Source organism: Phascolarctos cinereus, unplaced genomic scaffold, assembly GCF_003287225.1.
Source record: "Phascolarctos cinereus isolate Bilbo 61053 unplaced genomic scaffold, phaCin_HiC Scaffold_726;HRSCAF=1367, whole genome shotgun sequence".
In the NCBI taxonomy this organism is placed as follows: domain Eukaryota; kingdom Metazoa; phylum Chordata; class Mammalia; order Diprotodontia; family Phascolarctidae; genus Phascolarctos; species Phascolarctos cinereus.
The window spans coordinates 119,746,193-119,760,090 of NW_027556098.1; the positions used below are offsets into that span (position 1 = coordinate 119,746,193).

Here is a 13,898-nt window from a genome sequence, read left to right on the forward strand (position 1 = left end):
CTAATAATCTGATGGTTTGGCTACACATTTGGAAATGACTCCCATATCAGTTACCAGTTGTTTCCTGTCTGTTAAGATAACTGTAGTTTCGTTTCCCAGAACAAGAAAGGATCTCACATTTCGAGGTCTAAATTAATAGTTAGAGAAGATCTGAAAACTTTCATTCTTATCCTCATCTCACCTCCTTTTCTCCATTCTCCCATGCTTACTAGAGTAGCAGAGGGGGCTGCATGGGACTGGAGGCCATTTTGTATTTTTCTGTTTCATGGGTTACCGTGGCCAAATAATTCATCACCTAGTGACTTTTCCAGCATAAAACAACCTGCCAGAACTTGTGCTCTATGGGCATAGGCTTCAAGAACTCATGATGATCCACTGAAGGATTTTTCTAGAATAATAATTGGGATTGTAGAGGAATAGAGGCAAACACTATACATATACATAATATGTGTCAGTATGGACCCATTTTATGAGTAATGATGCTTCTTCAGCCTGTACTTTTCCATCTTCTATGACTCTTAATATTTTGTGAGATATTTTTGTGAAGCTGACTCATAGCTTTGAAACCCAACTCAAAGCCATGTCCTCCATGAAACATCTCCTGATTTCTTCCTCCCACCCCAATTGTTAAGACATCCCTCAGACCCCAACTCTCCATTTACCATGTAGTACAACTAGGTCCTGACTAGTGAAAATAATGAATCCTTTTGAAGTGGATGGATTATTCTAATTCACACTGCATATTCCCATTTAGCCAGAGTCAATTTCCATATTTTACATAATTATAACTCTGAATAGCATGACTTTGAATTCACAGGGATTCATTATTCATATTAATCAGTATCTGGCTATAGTGTATATTACAGTTATGAGAGGAAGTGGAGATAGACCACTGTGGAGTCAGGGAAAACTGGATTACAAATCCTACCTCCAACACTTACTGGCTGTGTGACTCTGGGTGAGTCACAATTTCTCAGTATCTTAGGCAACTTCTCTAGGAGGAAATAGAACCTTTATTCTGGGAGATGAAATTACAGGTCCTTTGACAATCCTGATGGAGTTATCTAGGTTCACGTCTTATTTGCCTACTTGACTGTAGCCATTGTCTTATTTTGACTGTTGTGACCCAACACACAACTCAAGGTGTTACTGCTATGTGAATTCTACCTGTAGAAGTTAGGCTAAGTAATAGATCAAATTATTATAAAATACGGACTATTTGTGCCCAACCTGTGGTTGAGCCTTCTAAGCGCATATCGGTCTGATCAGCCACAGTCGGACAAGCTGTATCTTAACCCCAACACGATGACATCATTTTGGTCCTTTTCAAGAATAAAGGACAACCAACCAATTATCAAAATTTTATTTTTATGATGATTATGCTAAAACTTTAAGTGCATTCTCTATTTGAGGAGACACCTTTCCTAAGAAAAATAAGCATATGTATTTAAGCTGGCTAGGTGGTATAGTGGATAGAATGCTGGGTCTGGAATCAGGTACAAGAGTTCAAATTTGGCTTCAGACACTTACTAGCTGTGTGATCTAGGGCAAGACATTTAGCCTCCATTTCCTTGTTTCTTAATTAATAAAATGGAGATAATAACACCAACCTCACAGGGTTTTTGTGAGGATCAAAGGAGATAGTGGCAAAGTGCCTGGCACATAATTAGCATTACACAAATATTAGCTATTTTTATTTACTTACTCCTAAAATTTTAGTGGATTTCTTTGTAATTTTTGTAAAAGGTTTGGCTGCTCCAGCCCCGCCCCACCGCCTCCAAAGGCCACTTTATGATAACAAGAATGTCTTCCAAGGTCATTCTCAGGACAATTATTAGTGCCTGAACTGGACAGACTTCCTTCCAAGGGCACTGAAATTACATATATCACATATAATCCTTAGGCTAATTATGAGAATGAATGAATGAATGAAAAAATCATTTATTAAGTGCTTATTACTATGTGCAAAGTGCTGGGAATACAAAGCAAAAAAGTCATACATCCCCTGCTTTCAAGGAACTCACATTCTAAGGAGGGAGAGACAATATATGCAGGGTTTCATTTGCAAGTTAAAAGGAAAGTTCCCAAGGCTTTTAGGGTCCCTGTGGTGCCAGCAGAAAAAAAGTAGATGTTAACGCTTTAATGTCATTTCTGCTGATAAAATTAGCAGTTTCTGATGTTGAAACATTTGACTGTGCCAAGGTCTTTGATGACAACTTTCTATTTTGGGTCTTTAGTGGATGGGATTGTAACAACTGTAGGAGAAGTTGCCAGGCTAAATCTCCCAGGGTTTGCTTACCAGGTTGAGGGTGGGGGGGTGGCACTGGGCTGGAAGCATTTTTATTCCTAAGGTTCTTGGGTTCAGCATACTGGCTGTCTCCATTACAGGTTTCTACTCAGAGATCAGTCACATACATCATAGGCCCTGAGGGTCTTGAATGTGTGTTAAGACCAAATTTCCTTAAAGGTGCTATCAAAAGACAAGATTGTTAATGAACTTGGCTATTGGTTCACTGGCCAATCACCACTTTTAAATCTTCTAAGCCAACTGAAAAGCAGAGCTACTGTTGGGATGTCAGAAGAACTTTTTCTACATATAAGCAAAAGCAATCCAGCCCCAAATGTCATTCCTGACAAAAATTCTTGCTGTAGCTTTTAGAGTGATGTATCAAAGGCTGGTAGACTGAGAATTCTGACAAGGCTCCGAAAAGCATGTATGCCCTATTCTGGAAGCACACACAGAGGGTCCTGACTGTTTTTATGTTCTCTTCACCTGCTATCCATCAAAATCCACTCACCTGTAATATATCCTTCAATAAACTCCACTGGGATCTATGTGAATTGTGTGTTAGGTTTTGATTTCACCTTTTAATGGCATGGAAGCCGTATTTACCAAACAACCATTTATGAAGCATCTGTTCAGAGACGCACGAGAAGACTCACATGAACTGATGCAGAGTGAAGAAACAGAACCAATGACTGCAAGGATAGAAATAAAATGAACAACAAAACCCAACAATGCCATATAATTACAATGACAAAACAATCCCAAAGGAGAGATGAAAAAATTTATCTTCTATTCTTTGAAAAGGCAGAAAAAAGGCAGGAAACTAGGATTATAGAATGCTATTGGACTCATCGGATGTTAGTTAGTTTTATTGAATCACTTTTCCCCTCTTTTTCCATCCTTTGTTCCAAAGGATGGCTTTCTAGGGGAGAGGGAGAAAGTAAAAAAGGTCAGAAACATTTGGACATAAAGATGATGTAAAATGCAGAAAAATGAATAAAAACTAAAAATTCGACAAGAACGAAAATATTTGCTGCTGTTAGGGAATGAGCTGGAGAACTTTATCACCTCTCCAAATCTTGGAATTAATTCTATAGACCTAGAATATTCCTTGAGGGCAATGTCTTTTTGTTTCCCCAGTGCCTAAGAGACTACACTGTCCACAGTAGGAACTTAGTAAATGCTTGTTGAAAAAATAAATTGGTTTATTTAGTGACTACTTAAGGAGATACTGAGATTTCCAGAACTTTAAACAATTTTTTTAGGACAATTGGACAGAATATTAGAAATCTGAATTGCCCCACTATAGTCAATCAAAAAGCATTTACTAAGAATCTACTATGAAAAATGCAAATCAAAACTATGAGGTACCATCTCATACCTATCAGATTGGCTAATATGAAAGAAAAGGAAAATGACAAATGCTGGAGGGGAGGTGGAAAAATTGGGACACTGATGCACTGTTGGCAGAGTTGTGAACTGGTCCAACCATTCTGGATAACAATTTAGAAGTATGCCCAAAGGGCTGTAAAACTGCACATACCTTTGACTCAGTGATACCACTACTAGGTCTGTATCTCAAAGAGATCAAAGAAAAATGAAAAGGACTTATATATACAAAAATATTTTGAGTAGCTTTTTTTGTGGTGGCAAAGAATTGGAAATTGAGGGAATGCCCATCAATTGGGGAATGGCTAAATATGTTGTAATATATGATCATGATGGAATACTGTTGCACTATAACAAATGATAAGCAGGATAATTTCAGAAAAACCTGGGAAGATTTAAATTAACTGATGCAAAGTGAAATAAGAACCAAGAGAACATCGTACACAGTAACAGTAATGCTGTAGGATGATCAACTGTGATTGACTTGGTTATTCTGATTAATACAATGATCCAAGACAATTCTGAAGGATTTGAGAAGAAAAATGCTATCCATCTCCAGAAAGAATTCTGAGTGCAAACTGAAGCATAATTTATTCACTTTATTTTTCTTGCTTTATTTTGTTGCAACATGTTAATATGGAAATATGATTTACATGATTTCACATGTGTAATTGATATCACTTTCTTGCCTTCTCAGTGGGTGGGGGAGGAGCAGGAGAAAGGGAAAAGATTCAGAACTGAAATTTTTTTAAAATGAAGTTTTAAAAAAATTATCACATACACAAAAAGATCCCCACACACACCAAAAAAGAACTTATTATGTGACAGGCACTAGGGATGCAAACATAAAAACAGTCCTTGACCTCAAGGAGCTTACTGGCCAAATTAAGTTAATGGCATTGCCAGTAAACTTAATTATGTTCACTGGGGTCTAAGAGGCATGGTTTTTTGCAGCTCACATTAGCATTCAGGGGCATTCATGGAAGCTCTTAGAATTGAGGGTAAATTCAAGGTCCATAACTTCACCTGGTACCTTGGACCCAGAGGGATCCAGCCCTGAACCTCTCAGGCTTTGCTGATCCAAAGTCCAGTTTTTGGAGATTTAAAATCTCCCTGAAAATTTATAGAAGGTTTTTGAAACTGTGACTTGAGACACCTCATCATCTCCACCCAAGTTTGAGGCACCCCGCCTCACCTCTCCTGGTCCCTGAGTCTTTCTCCCTGAGTTCATAGATCTCGCATCCCAGAACACAACCGTAACCCTAAATGCCTCTGACTCTAACTCTAACCCTCTGACTCTAATTCTTTAACTGCAATTATGTTAACTGACTTCCCCATTCTGTAATCTATTCCCATTTTTTTCCGTCTTCTTACCCCTACAATCAGATTCTAAACCAAAATAGTACATTTGTTTTCTAGTGTTTATTTACAAAAAGAGAGAGAACATTGGAATTTTCACTACCTTATGAAGAGGCAGCTAACAACACAGGGGATGGAGAAGTGCTCCTGCTGTCAAGAAGACCTGAGTTCAAATGCTGCCTCTGATATTTACTGGATGCAGGAGCCTGGGAAAAAGTACTTAACCTCTCTCTGTGCCTCAGACAACTCCTTTGGGCTTATCTATGAAGTCATCAGTAAGGTGGAGGGCATGCCCCAGACTTCTTAGTCTGCAAGCTGGTACATAATTTTAGCATTTCAGAATGAGGTGGGGTCTTGAGAAAGCCACTGGGTTCATAAAATAAGAGCTAACATTCATATTTCACATCAAGGTTCACGAATGATCTCACATGAGAAAATAAGGCTCAGTGGTTTAAGTGACTTCTGTATGAATCATTCGAGGCGATATTTGAACTCAGATCTTTTTTTTTTCCAGAGGCAACTGGGGTTAATTGGGGTTAAGCCCAGGGTCACACAGCTAGTGTCTGAGACTAGATTTGAACTCTGGTCCTCCTGACTCCAGGGCCAGTGCTCTATCCAGGGCCACCTAGCTGCTCCTCTCCCTTAACTCTTAAGTCCAGAATTCTTTCCACTATAATAGAATGAGTACCAAAAAGTGAGTAGAACAGGTTTTTGGTTCTTACTACACGGCAGGCATGAAGCTCATCAGTTGTAATGATGGTCCAACTCTAAACACTTATCCTACTGTAACCCTTTTAATTTGGGGGAAAGGGGCTGATGATGTCATGAGCGGTTATTAATATTTATGGAGTCAGTGACTGTAAGGTTCCCACAGTCCAGCTGACCCCCTCACCCTGCCAATGGAGTCATTCACATTCAACAAGCCTCTCTGAAAGCCATCTTTTAAAGGCTAATATTCTTCCAGGGATGCTAAAAAGCAGTGAATCATAGAGTGCCACAGCCACCCAAGAATCCAATTTGTGAGTCATCCAAAGGGCAATGGTGAGACATTATGCCAGGTATGAATAAGTCGCAGCTTATTATTACCCAAGGTGAATTCTGAGCAAGAAGTAGTATAGCAGCAATACAAGAATTCACTCCTGGGTGAACGAGGCACAGCTAAAGGATGGCACACGTGCTGAATTGCTACCCGAGTGATACTGAGTTAAGAAGAAATCCCCAACAATGTCCAGGCAGATCTATGGTGGAAGATGTGTGGAAGGACACAGGCAAGTCACACAGGGTGAGCGAAGGATACCTGACAATACACACTGAAGGAGACACTGTCTCTGTGCCTGTGTGAGGCAGAACACACACCCATGGAAGCAGGCAAGAGTATACTTTTCACATACACTGTCTCAGACCTAAGTCCTGGCAATCCCGTCATAAGGTTGAAAGGGATTCTTATACGCACTTTATAGATGAGGAAAGGTCAAGTAATTTTTCCCAAGGTCACACAGCTAGTTTAGTTCCCTGGGCTGAGACCTGAACCCAAGTCTTCTGACTTTCAGCTCCATGGTCATTCTCCCACACCACAGGCAGGGAAAAAGCCATGGACTCCAGAACACTAGTGGGGGACCTTCTTGCGACACATTTCGGTTTCATCTCTATTTGACCCAGGTGAGTGCTGTAGGACAGAGGTGTCAAACTCAGATGGAGACTGAGTCACTAAATCATACATTAGGATTGCTGCAGGCTCCACGTTGACTAAGTTTATAAATGCAATATTATCTTTTATTGAATTTTTATTTTGTTAAGCATTTCCCAGTGACATTTTTATCTGGTTTAGGCCACACTCAGGACTGTTCTACACATGCCATGTTCAACTCCTCTGTTGTGAGAAGCCGTCTGGGCTGGGGTTATCCACTAGCTGGGCTTCCCAGGTCTTCTCTTGAGGAGATTGTCTCCCCTGCCACCCCTGTGCCCCAGAGAGTTTCCCTTGCACAGGCCAAGTCCCTTCATCCACACAACAGGCCACCTTCATCATCTTCTAGTCCACACTGGAGAGCCATGTAATGAGATCCTTTGGTCTCATACTCTCTCCATCAGCCCATAGTGGGGATGGCCAGATCACAGCACATCAATGGCCTAGCTGGGATGAGTTCAGATGATGGCAGGTCTCAGGATGGAAGGCACAGAGGGCTTGTGCCAAGTTCTCCCTACTGCCAGGAGGCAAAGAAAGCACACCGACACCCCTCAGTACTGTAAAATAGAAACTAACTTTATTTCTCTGGAAGAAGCAGATGTGTGGAGGCAGGACAAGAGCAGCAACTTTGGCAAGAGAGGTTGTTGGGGAAAAACACAAAACAGCAGTTGGCCGGGGTGGGAGCACTGGTCTCCACATTAGCTGCCGGTATCTGCTCCCTTCTGCACATGCTGGGGTTCCATCCCCGCCCTGGAACTGGGCTTGCATCCTCCCTGCCTCCAACATCCTGAAATTCTCGACCTTGGGCGACAGTCCCCGCCAGATATCCCAACCCAGGAACAGGGTTTGTATCCTGAGCGCTCTCTCCCCCATTCACAGCCATGCCCATCTCATGGCGCCACACCTGCTGGGAAGCTAGCAGGCCCCACTGAGGTGAGCAGAGCACTGGGGTCTCACTCCTGCCCTCGCTGCCCCCACTGACCCCTTCCTTCGGCTTCCGTAGGACTGGGAAATGCCACAGACACAAGCAGACAGGCTTGTTTTCCCTACAATCTGGTCCCTAAAGGGAAGTGAGGCATCACAGCGGATGGAGATTGAAAGGGCCAGGAGAAGAGGTGGCACTCGCGCCTGGGCCTGTCTCTAGCCCTCCCTCAGCCCAGCTCTGAATGCCTCCTCACCCCCTTCCCGATGTGCCCTCTCCGTCGTCCCTCTGGAGCGGCTGTGGGAGGAGCAGACAGATGGAGAACTAGAGCTAGCACTGTGGAGGGGTGGTCCCATCCAAGCCTCCTGCTCCTTCTGGCTCCTCTCTGCCTATCTGAAGAAGTGGGGTGATGGGGGGGGAGAAGGTAGCAGCAGCAGGTTTCCCCAGGCCCCTCCCTGGCCCCTGCCATGCAGGACAGGCTCAAACGATCCTTCAGGCAGACTAACAGGACCCCCCCTTAAGTCAGACTCTCCGGCTCCCCAGACCTGCCATCAGCGCCTGCAAGAAGAGAGGGGGTTGCATGCTTGGGAGAGATCATTGCCGAGCAGCTACATTATGTTCAGGGTCCACCTCTCCCCTGTCCCATGACCCCCACGCCCAGGACTTCTCTGTGAGACTTGCCGCCTCAGTCAGCTTTTGGGACTGGTTGGCTGCCTGGAGTTTCCTTGACCTTGGGGAAGGGGGGCTCTTGGCTATGAAATATTTAGCCTTTGGGAAACGCTGGGTCCCTGGACCTAAAGGACCCAGCTCCCTCGGGTCCACCTGGCTGGGTGGAGAAGACAGGAAGAACTGGGGTAGACCAGGATCGAAACACATACTTATGGTGGGTGGGACCACAGGAATCTAGCAGGTGGCAGCCAGCCTGCTCCAGGTTCCAATCAAACATCTCCAACACCTTATGGCACTCCTGCCTTGGCCGCAGACCCAGGCCAAAGAGCTGTTCCACCTGTTGGGAGGGTGAGGAGCAAAAAGGGCATTGACAAGTGCCTGAGGGCACACAGTGAGACTAAGGCATGAGGGGCATCAGACAAGTCAGAGGAGCTGAGGAGAGCTCAGGAGTCAGGTACTAAGCCAGCTTCCCGAGGCTCTGGGGAGGCTAGGGGGCAAGGGATGGTACCTTCAGATACTGAACAGCCCTCGGAACGCTCCAGCTGTGACTCTGCAAGGCCGCCTGGCACTCCTCTGTGGTCACACCATGCACCATGGCCTGGACCTGGGCACACCCCCACCACTCTCTGTCAGGACTGCTCATGGGGCTGGGCACCAATTTCAGGGGTCCCCTGCTCCATGTGCTCCTTTTCAGAACCCTGCTGAAAGGCCAGGACCCCAGAGGCCCCGCTCCCCTGATGTCCTCCCACCCAGACAATCTCGTTCCCCGGACTCACCATCTGTATCTTGTCTGTGGGCCGCCCAGCCTCCAGCCCATCCCCTGGGCAGCCCCTCACCAGGCGGGTGGGAGCCCTCAAGGATGGTGCGCGGGCACCTGTGTTGCTATTGTTGGCTGAGAAGTTGGCCTTAGGGTCAAGAGTAGCCTGGGGCATGGGCCGCACAGTGGCAGTGGGGGCAGCAGGGGCTGGTGTGCTGGGGGGTGGCAGCAGCAGAGGGACGGGGATGGAAGGAGGTTCCTCCTCAGGGCTTCGGGCCTCCTGCAAGAACCGCTGGTATCTTTCCAGGTAGGGGGGGCCGCTCTGGAAGCAGATAGTAATGTGTGTTGCTGATCTTCTTGCCATCTCGGACGATTGGTAGGATGCAAGGCCCTGTCCGGGGGCCAGGAGCCTGGATCACCTGGGGTGTGGCATATTTGGGGTCAGAGCCAAAGCTCTGGGTGGTGGGCATGGCCTTCCCAGGGGAGCTGGAAAGGCGAGGGGGCAAGGGAGACCCACCAGACAGTGCCAAGGGACTGGGGGTACGGGAGCCCTGGGGGGAGAACGGCTCCCTTGGGGGGACTTGTGGGGGAGGGGCTGCCCCCCCGCCACCGTCCTTGCTCCTCTTCACCCCCTGAAGCTGGTGACAGTTCCCCTGAGCAGCAGCCCAGCTCACTTCGCTGCCGAGTGGGCCGAGGTGGGATGGGCACCCGGGGTGGCACCTGGGGTTTGTCTTCTCCACCCAGGCCAGGGCTAGGAGAGGAGGCCAGAGAAGCCGATGGGACCTGCAGCTGCCTCATGCACTCCTGCTGCAAAGCTTGGAAGATTTCTGCAGTCTGGAGGGAGTTAGGGGGCTTGCTCCCCCCTTGGGGTGGGAGGAACAAATTGTCTTCCAGGGGCTGAGGGGGCCGTCCAGCCTCAGGCACAAAGGCATAGTTAGTCTCCCCATGGGGAGGCCCCTCGGGGGTTCTGGCACCGACCAGGGCACTGTTGATAGAGCAGACCTCAAAATCATCTTCATCCTGGGCCACGTCATCATAGGCTGGTGGCGGAGGCAGTGGGCGGGTATCCCAATCTACCACGGGGGTGGGGTGTAAGGGCCTTGGAAGTGCCCGGGTGGGGCTCTGTGGGGGTGTTTTGTCCAACAGCGAGCAGGCATCCATGGCCAGCTGGGCCAGGGAGGGGGCACTGGGCTTTTGGGAAGGGTTGGCCAAGGGAGGTGCTGCGAGCTCGTCACCAAAGTCAATGAGAGACACTTCACCCCCGTCTCGGCTCGTCTTGGTGCCTGGCACTCGGGCTGAGGGTTTCACCAGCCACAGACCCCTGGGCAGGCCTGGCTTCCTAAGACAGAGACGCTTGAAGTCTGCAGACAGGGGGTCCTGCTCGTCACTGACGGGGTCGTAAGTAGGCTCTGTGGGACAGAGGAGAGGAAGGAACCCCCAGGAAAGTGGTGTCAGAGATCAGCTCTGACACCTACCTCTCAGGGTAAAGAGAGGAAAACACAAGCTGCCTCCCTCTACCCCAAGTGGCAACATTAACCCTGTCCTTACCACCACTGAGAATCTAACCCATCCCACCCAATCCTTGCCCCCTGCCTAGATCAAGCAAGTATAGTCACAGTGATTCATTGAAGAGGTAGCAGAGCTGGGCCCCCAGCCCACCCTCGCCTCTACCTCTGCCATTTCTGACGGCATCCTCACCCCAGTACTGCCTCTTGACGTTTCCTCTGCCAATATTAAGCCTTTGAAAATCTCTCCCTAGAGCTGTGGTCAGCAGTACCCCAAAGTCCAAAGTTTTCCTACCAGACCCATCTCCTGGCCCACCCAAACACCACACACGAGTTAGTGCAAGATGGGAAGGGGGAATCAGTATGGAGTGGGGGGGGAACTTTACAAGGGAAATGGGAGCAGAAGAAAACGGTATCCCTACTCTCAGGCTGAACTTCATTCGTGAGAACAGACTGAGTCTTTGGCATCTCAGCCTTGGGTCTGGGGAGTCTGGCTGGGGAGTACAGCTCCATCTCCCTGGGAGGAAGCTGGTGTTTGGCCAATGGGGAGGTACAAGCACCAGGCACCTGCAGAGGCTGAGTCATGCTAGGGGGCTGGCGGCAGCAAGCTCACAGCACACTCCCTCCTCCCCTTCCCCCCCTTCAGCCCCCTGCTGTGTACCTTCAAGGAGGAGAGGAGTTATGAGAGAACAGAGGGGACAGGGGCAGGGCCCAGGGCATCGAGAAGGAGAACGGCCCCACTTACTCTGAGTGAAGATGGCGGGCTGAGGCGGGCGAGGCGGAGGCTCCCCTGGAAGAGAGGCCATGGGGAGGGGGCAGAGGCAGAAGATGGGAGAAGGAAGGAAAGAGGGTGAGAGAAAGAAGAGAGAGAGATTGAGAGGAGAGGAGAATGGAGGGGAGGGAGAAAGGAAGAGAGGGAGAAAAGATGGGGAAGGGGGAGGGGAAGAAGGGAGAGGAGAAAAAAGAGATGGGGAAAAGGGAGGGGGAGAGGAAAGGAAGAAAGGAAGAGAGTGAGGAGCAGAGGGAAAGAGCGGGGAAAGTTGACAGAGGAAGGGAGAGAAAGGAGGGGAGAGAGGAAGGAAGAAAGGAGATGAAGGAGAGAAAGGAAAAGAGGAAGGGGCAGAGACGGGGAGAGGAGATAGAGGAAGGGGGAAAGGAGTGGGGGGAAAGGGAGGAAAGACAGGAAGGCAGGAAGGAGAGGAGAGAGGAAGGAGAGGGAAAGGGAGAAAAGAGAGGAGAGAGAAGGGGGGAAGGAAGGAAAGGAGGAGGGCAGGAAGGAGAAGATAAGGAAAGAGGAAGGGTGAGGGGAGAAGGGAAGAAAGAGAGGAAAGGGGAAGGGAAGGAAGAAAGGGGAGGAGAGTGAGGGGGAGAAAAGAAAGGAAAGGAGAAAGAGTGGAAAGGGGGCAGAGATGGGGAGAAAAGGGAAAAAAGAAGGGAAGGGGAAGAAATGGGGGAGAGAAGGGGAAACAGAAAGAAAGGCAGAGATAAAGGGAGAGGGGGAAAGAAGGTGAGCAGGAAATGAGATCAGTTAATGAGCATCTGAAAAGGCAAAGGGAGGGAAGCTGGGTGGGCAGAGTAGCAGAAAACTAAGCTCAAGAATGGAGGGACAGGGACGGGGAGAAGAGCAGGAGGAGCCCTAGGCAGGCTGGTGCTAAGCCAGTGAGGGTGGAGGGGCACAGAGCATGGGGGAGGGGGCTGGCAGCAAGTCCAGGGCTAATCCAGGGCCATGTCCAAATGATGCCCACCACTGGCGGATACAACAGGAGCCAACACCAGGTGCCCCTCATGTTCCACCCCACTTGCAGTTGGGGGGATCAGGGACAAAGCTAACCCACCTGCTGCTCTCACCCTAACCCTGAGCCAAGCAGACCAGCATGGAGGCGTCCTTAGGAAGGGGCTGCCCACTCCTTCCTATCAGAAAGCCAGGGCTCCAGGGGACGGAATGGGGGGGGTGATCCTGGGGAAGAGCCGACTCTTACTTTTTACCCTTCCTAGGAGCTGGGTGGGGCGGGAGGTGCTCAGCTCCACTGCTAGCAGGTCAGGAGGATCCATAGGGTTTCCCAGATAGAGTCTGCAGAGAAAACCAGAGTAGTGTGCTGGTGGGGAAGAGGTAGCCCCCGAGAAGACCGGCTTCTCATTCTTTCTCTGATGAGACCAAAGTATAGATACAAACACTAGGGAAGGACCAGATGAGGCAGCAGACAAAGTATGCAGACTAAAAGGTACTGGGGACCAGAAAGACCTGGGCAGTGGGCATGATACTATCTCCCCCTATCCCAGGAAAACTGGGGTTCTTAACCTTTTTTGTGCATCTGGGACACCCCTGGCAATCTGGCCAATTAGCCTATGGACCCCTACTCAGAATCAAGTTTTTAAAAGCATAAAATACATAGGATTACAAAAGAAACCAATTCTACTAAAATATACTTTCAGTGAAAATATTGAAAAAGGAAAAAAAAGTTCATGAACCCAGGTTAAGGAATTTTACAGTAAAAGAAAGAGGGACATGGTTTCTGGCATTGGCTCCATCACCAACTATGTTACCTTTCTTTGGGCCTCAGCCTCCTCATCTGTAAAAGGGGGCTATATTGGAGAGTTTCGAAGTTCTCTGACAAGCTAAGATTCCATGATTAATGCTAAGAGAGAAGAGTGGGAACAGGGAGGCAGGGGGCAGCTTCCCTTCTCCCCTGCCCCCACTTCAACCTCAATCCCCGCCTGTCAGTATCTGGGTCTTAGTCACTAAGGCTGATTAATGCCCTAAGGAATGGGGCTGGGTCCACCCCATCATGCCACGCCACATGAGGCATAGGGCAGAGGGCACTAGTGCAGCAGGGGGATATCTCTCCCTCTTTTCAGAAAGAAAGGCTACCCTGTACCCCATGTTCTACAGAGAACAGGGTATGTATGTGTGTGAGCCGCAGCCTACCGAGTCTTGGGGACTAACCTCCCAGAGGTCAGCAGCCAAAAGGGACCCAGAAACATAGCATCCCAGGATCCTGCAGCCAGAGCAGTACAATGGAAAGGCGGCTAGTTTTGGATTCACAGGGACCTGGGTTCAAATTTCAGCTCTGTTACTTACTACCTGTGCGAACCTCAGCAAGTCACTTAATTTCTCTTAGAGTTAATTTCTTACAGTTCTCTTCTGTAAAAGGAGGCAGTGGATGACCCAAGACGGAGTCAGAGAAGTCTGAGACACAACCTAGATCATGAACACCTTGGATGGTTCTGACATGTCACCCAGGATGTGGTTAATATTTCCCTCTTCCCTTATGCACACTGCATTCCCCATGTACATCCAGACTGACAAAGGGCCTTCTATGAACTCA

At 48.1% G+C, this 13,898-nt stretch overlaps 1 protein-coding gene across 1 annotated transcript in view; it reads right to left on the bottom strand.

Moving 5' to 3' along the window:
* Window positions 1-7,274: 7,274 nt before the first annotated feature.
* TNK2 (tyrosine kinase non receptor 2) overlaps window positions 7,275-13,898 on the bottom strand; it is a 46,634-nt gene continuing 40,010 nt past the window's right edge. Inside the window, 8 exon segments of the mRNA XM_078146753.1 lie at window positions 7,275-8,199; window positions 8,520-8,647; window positions 8,819-8,914; window positions 9,087-9,383; window positions 9,385-9,672; window positions 9,674-10,476; window positions 11,318-11,362; window positions 12,552-12,643. Coding sequence (XP_078002879.1) covers window positions 8,193-8,199; window positions 8,520-8,647; window positions 8,819-8,914; window positions 9,087-9,383; window positions 9,385-9,672; window positions 9,674-10,476; window positions 11,318-11,362; window positions 12,552-12,643 — 1,756 coding nt within the window. The 3' untranslated portion in view covers window positions 7,275-8,192.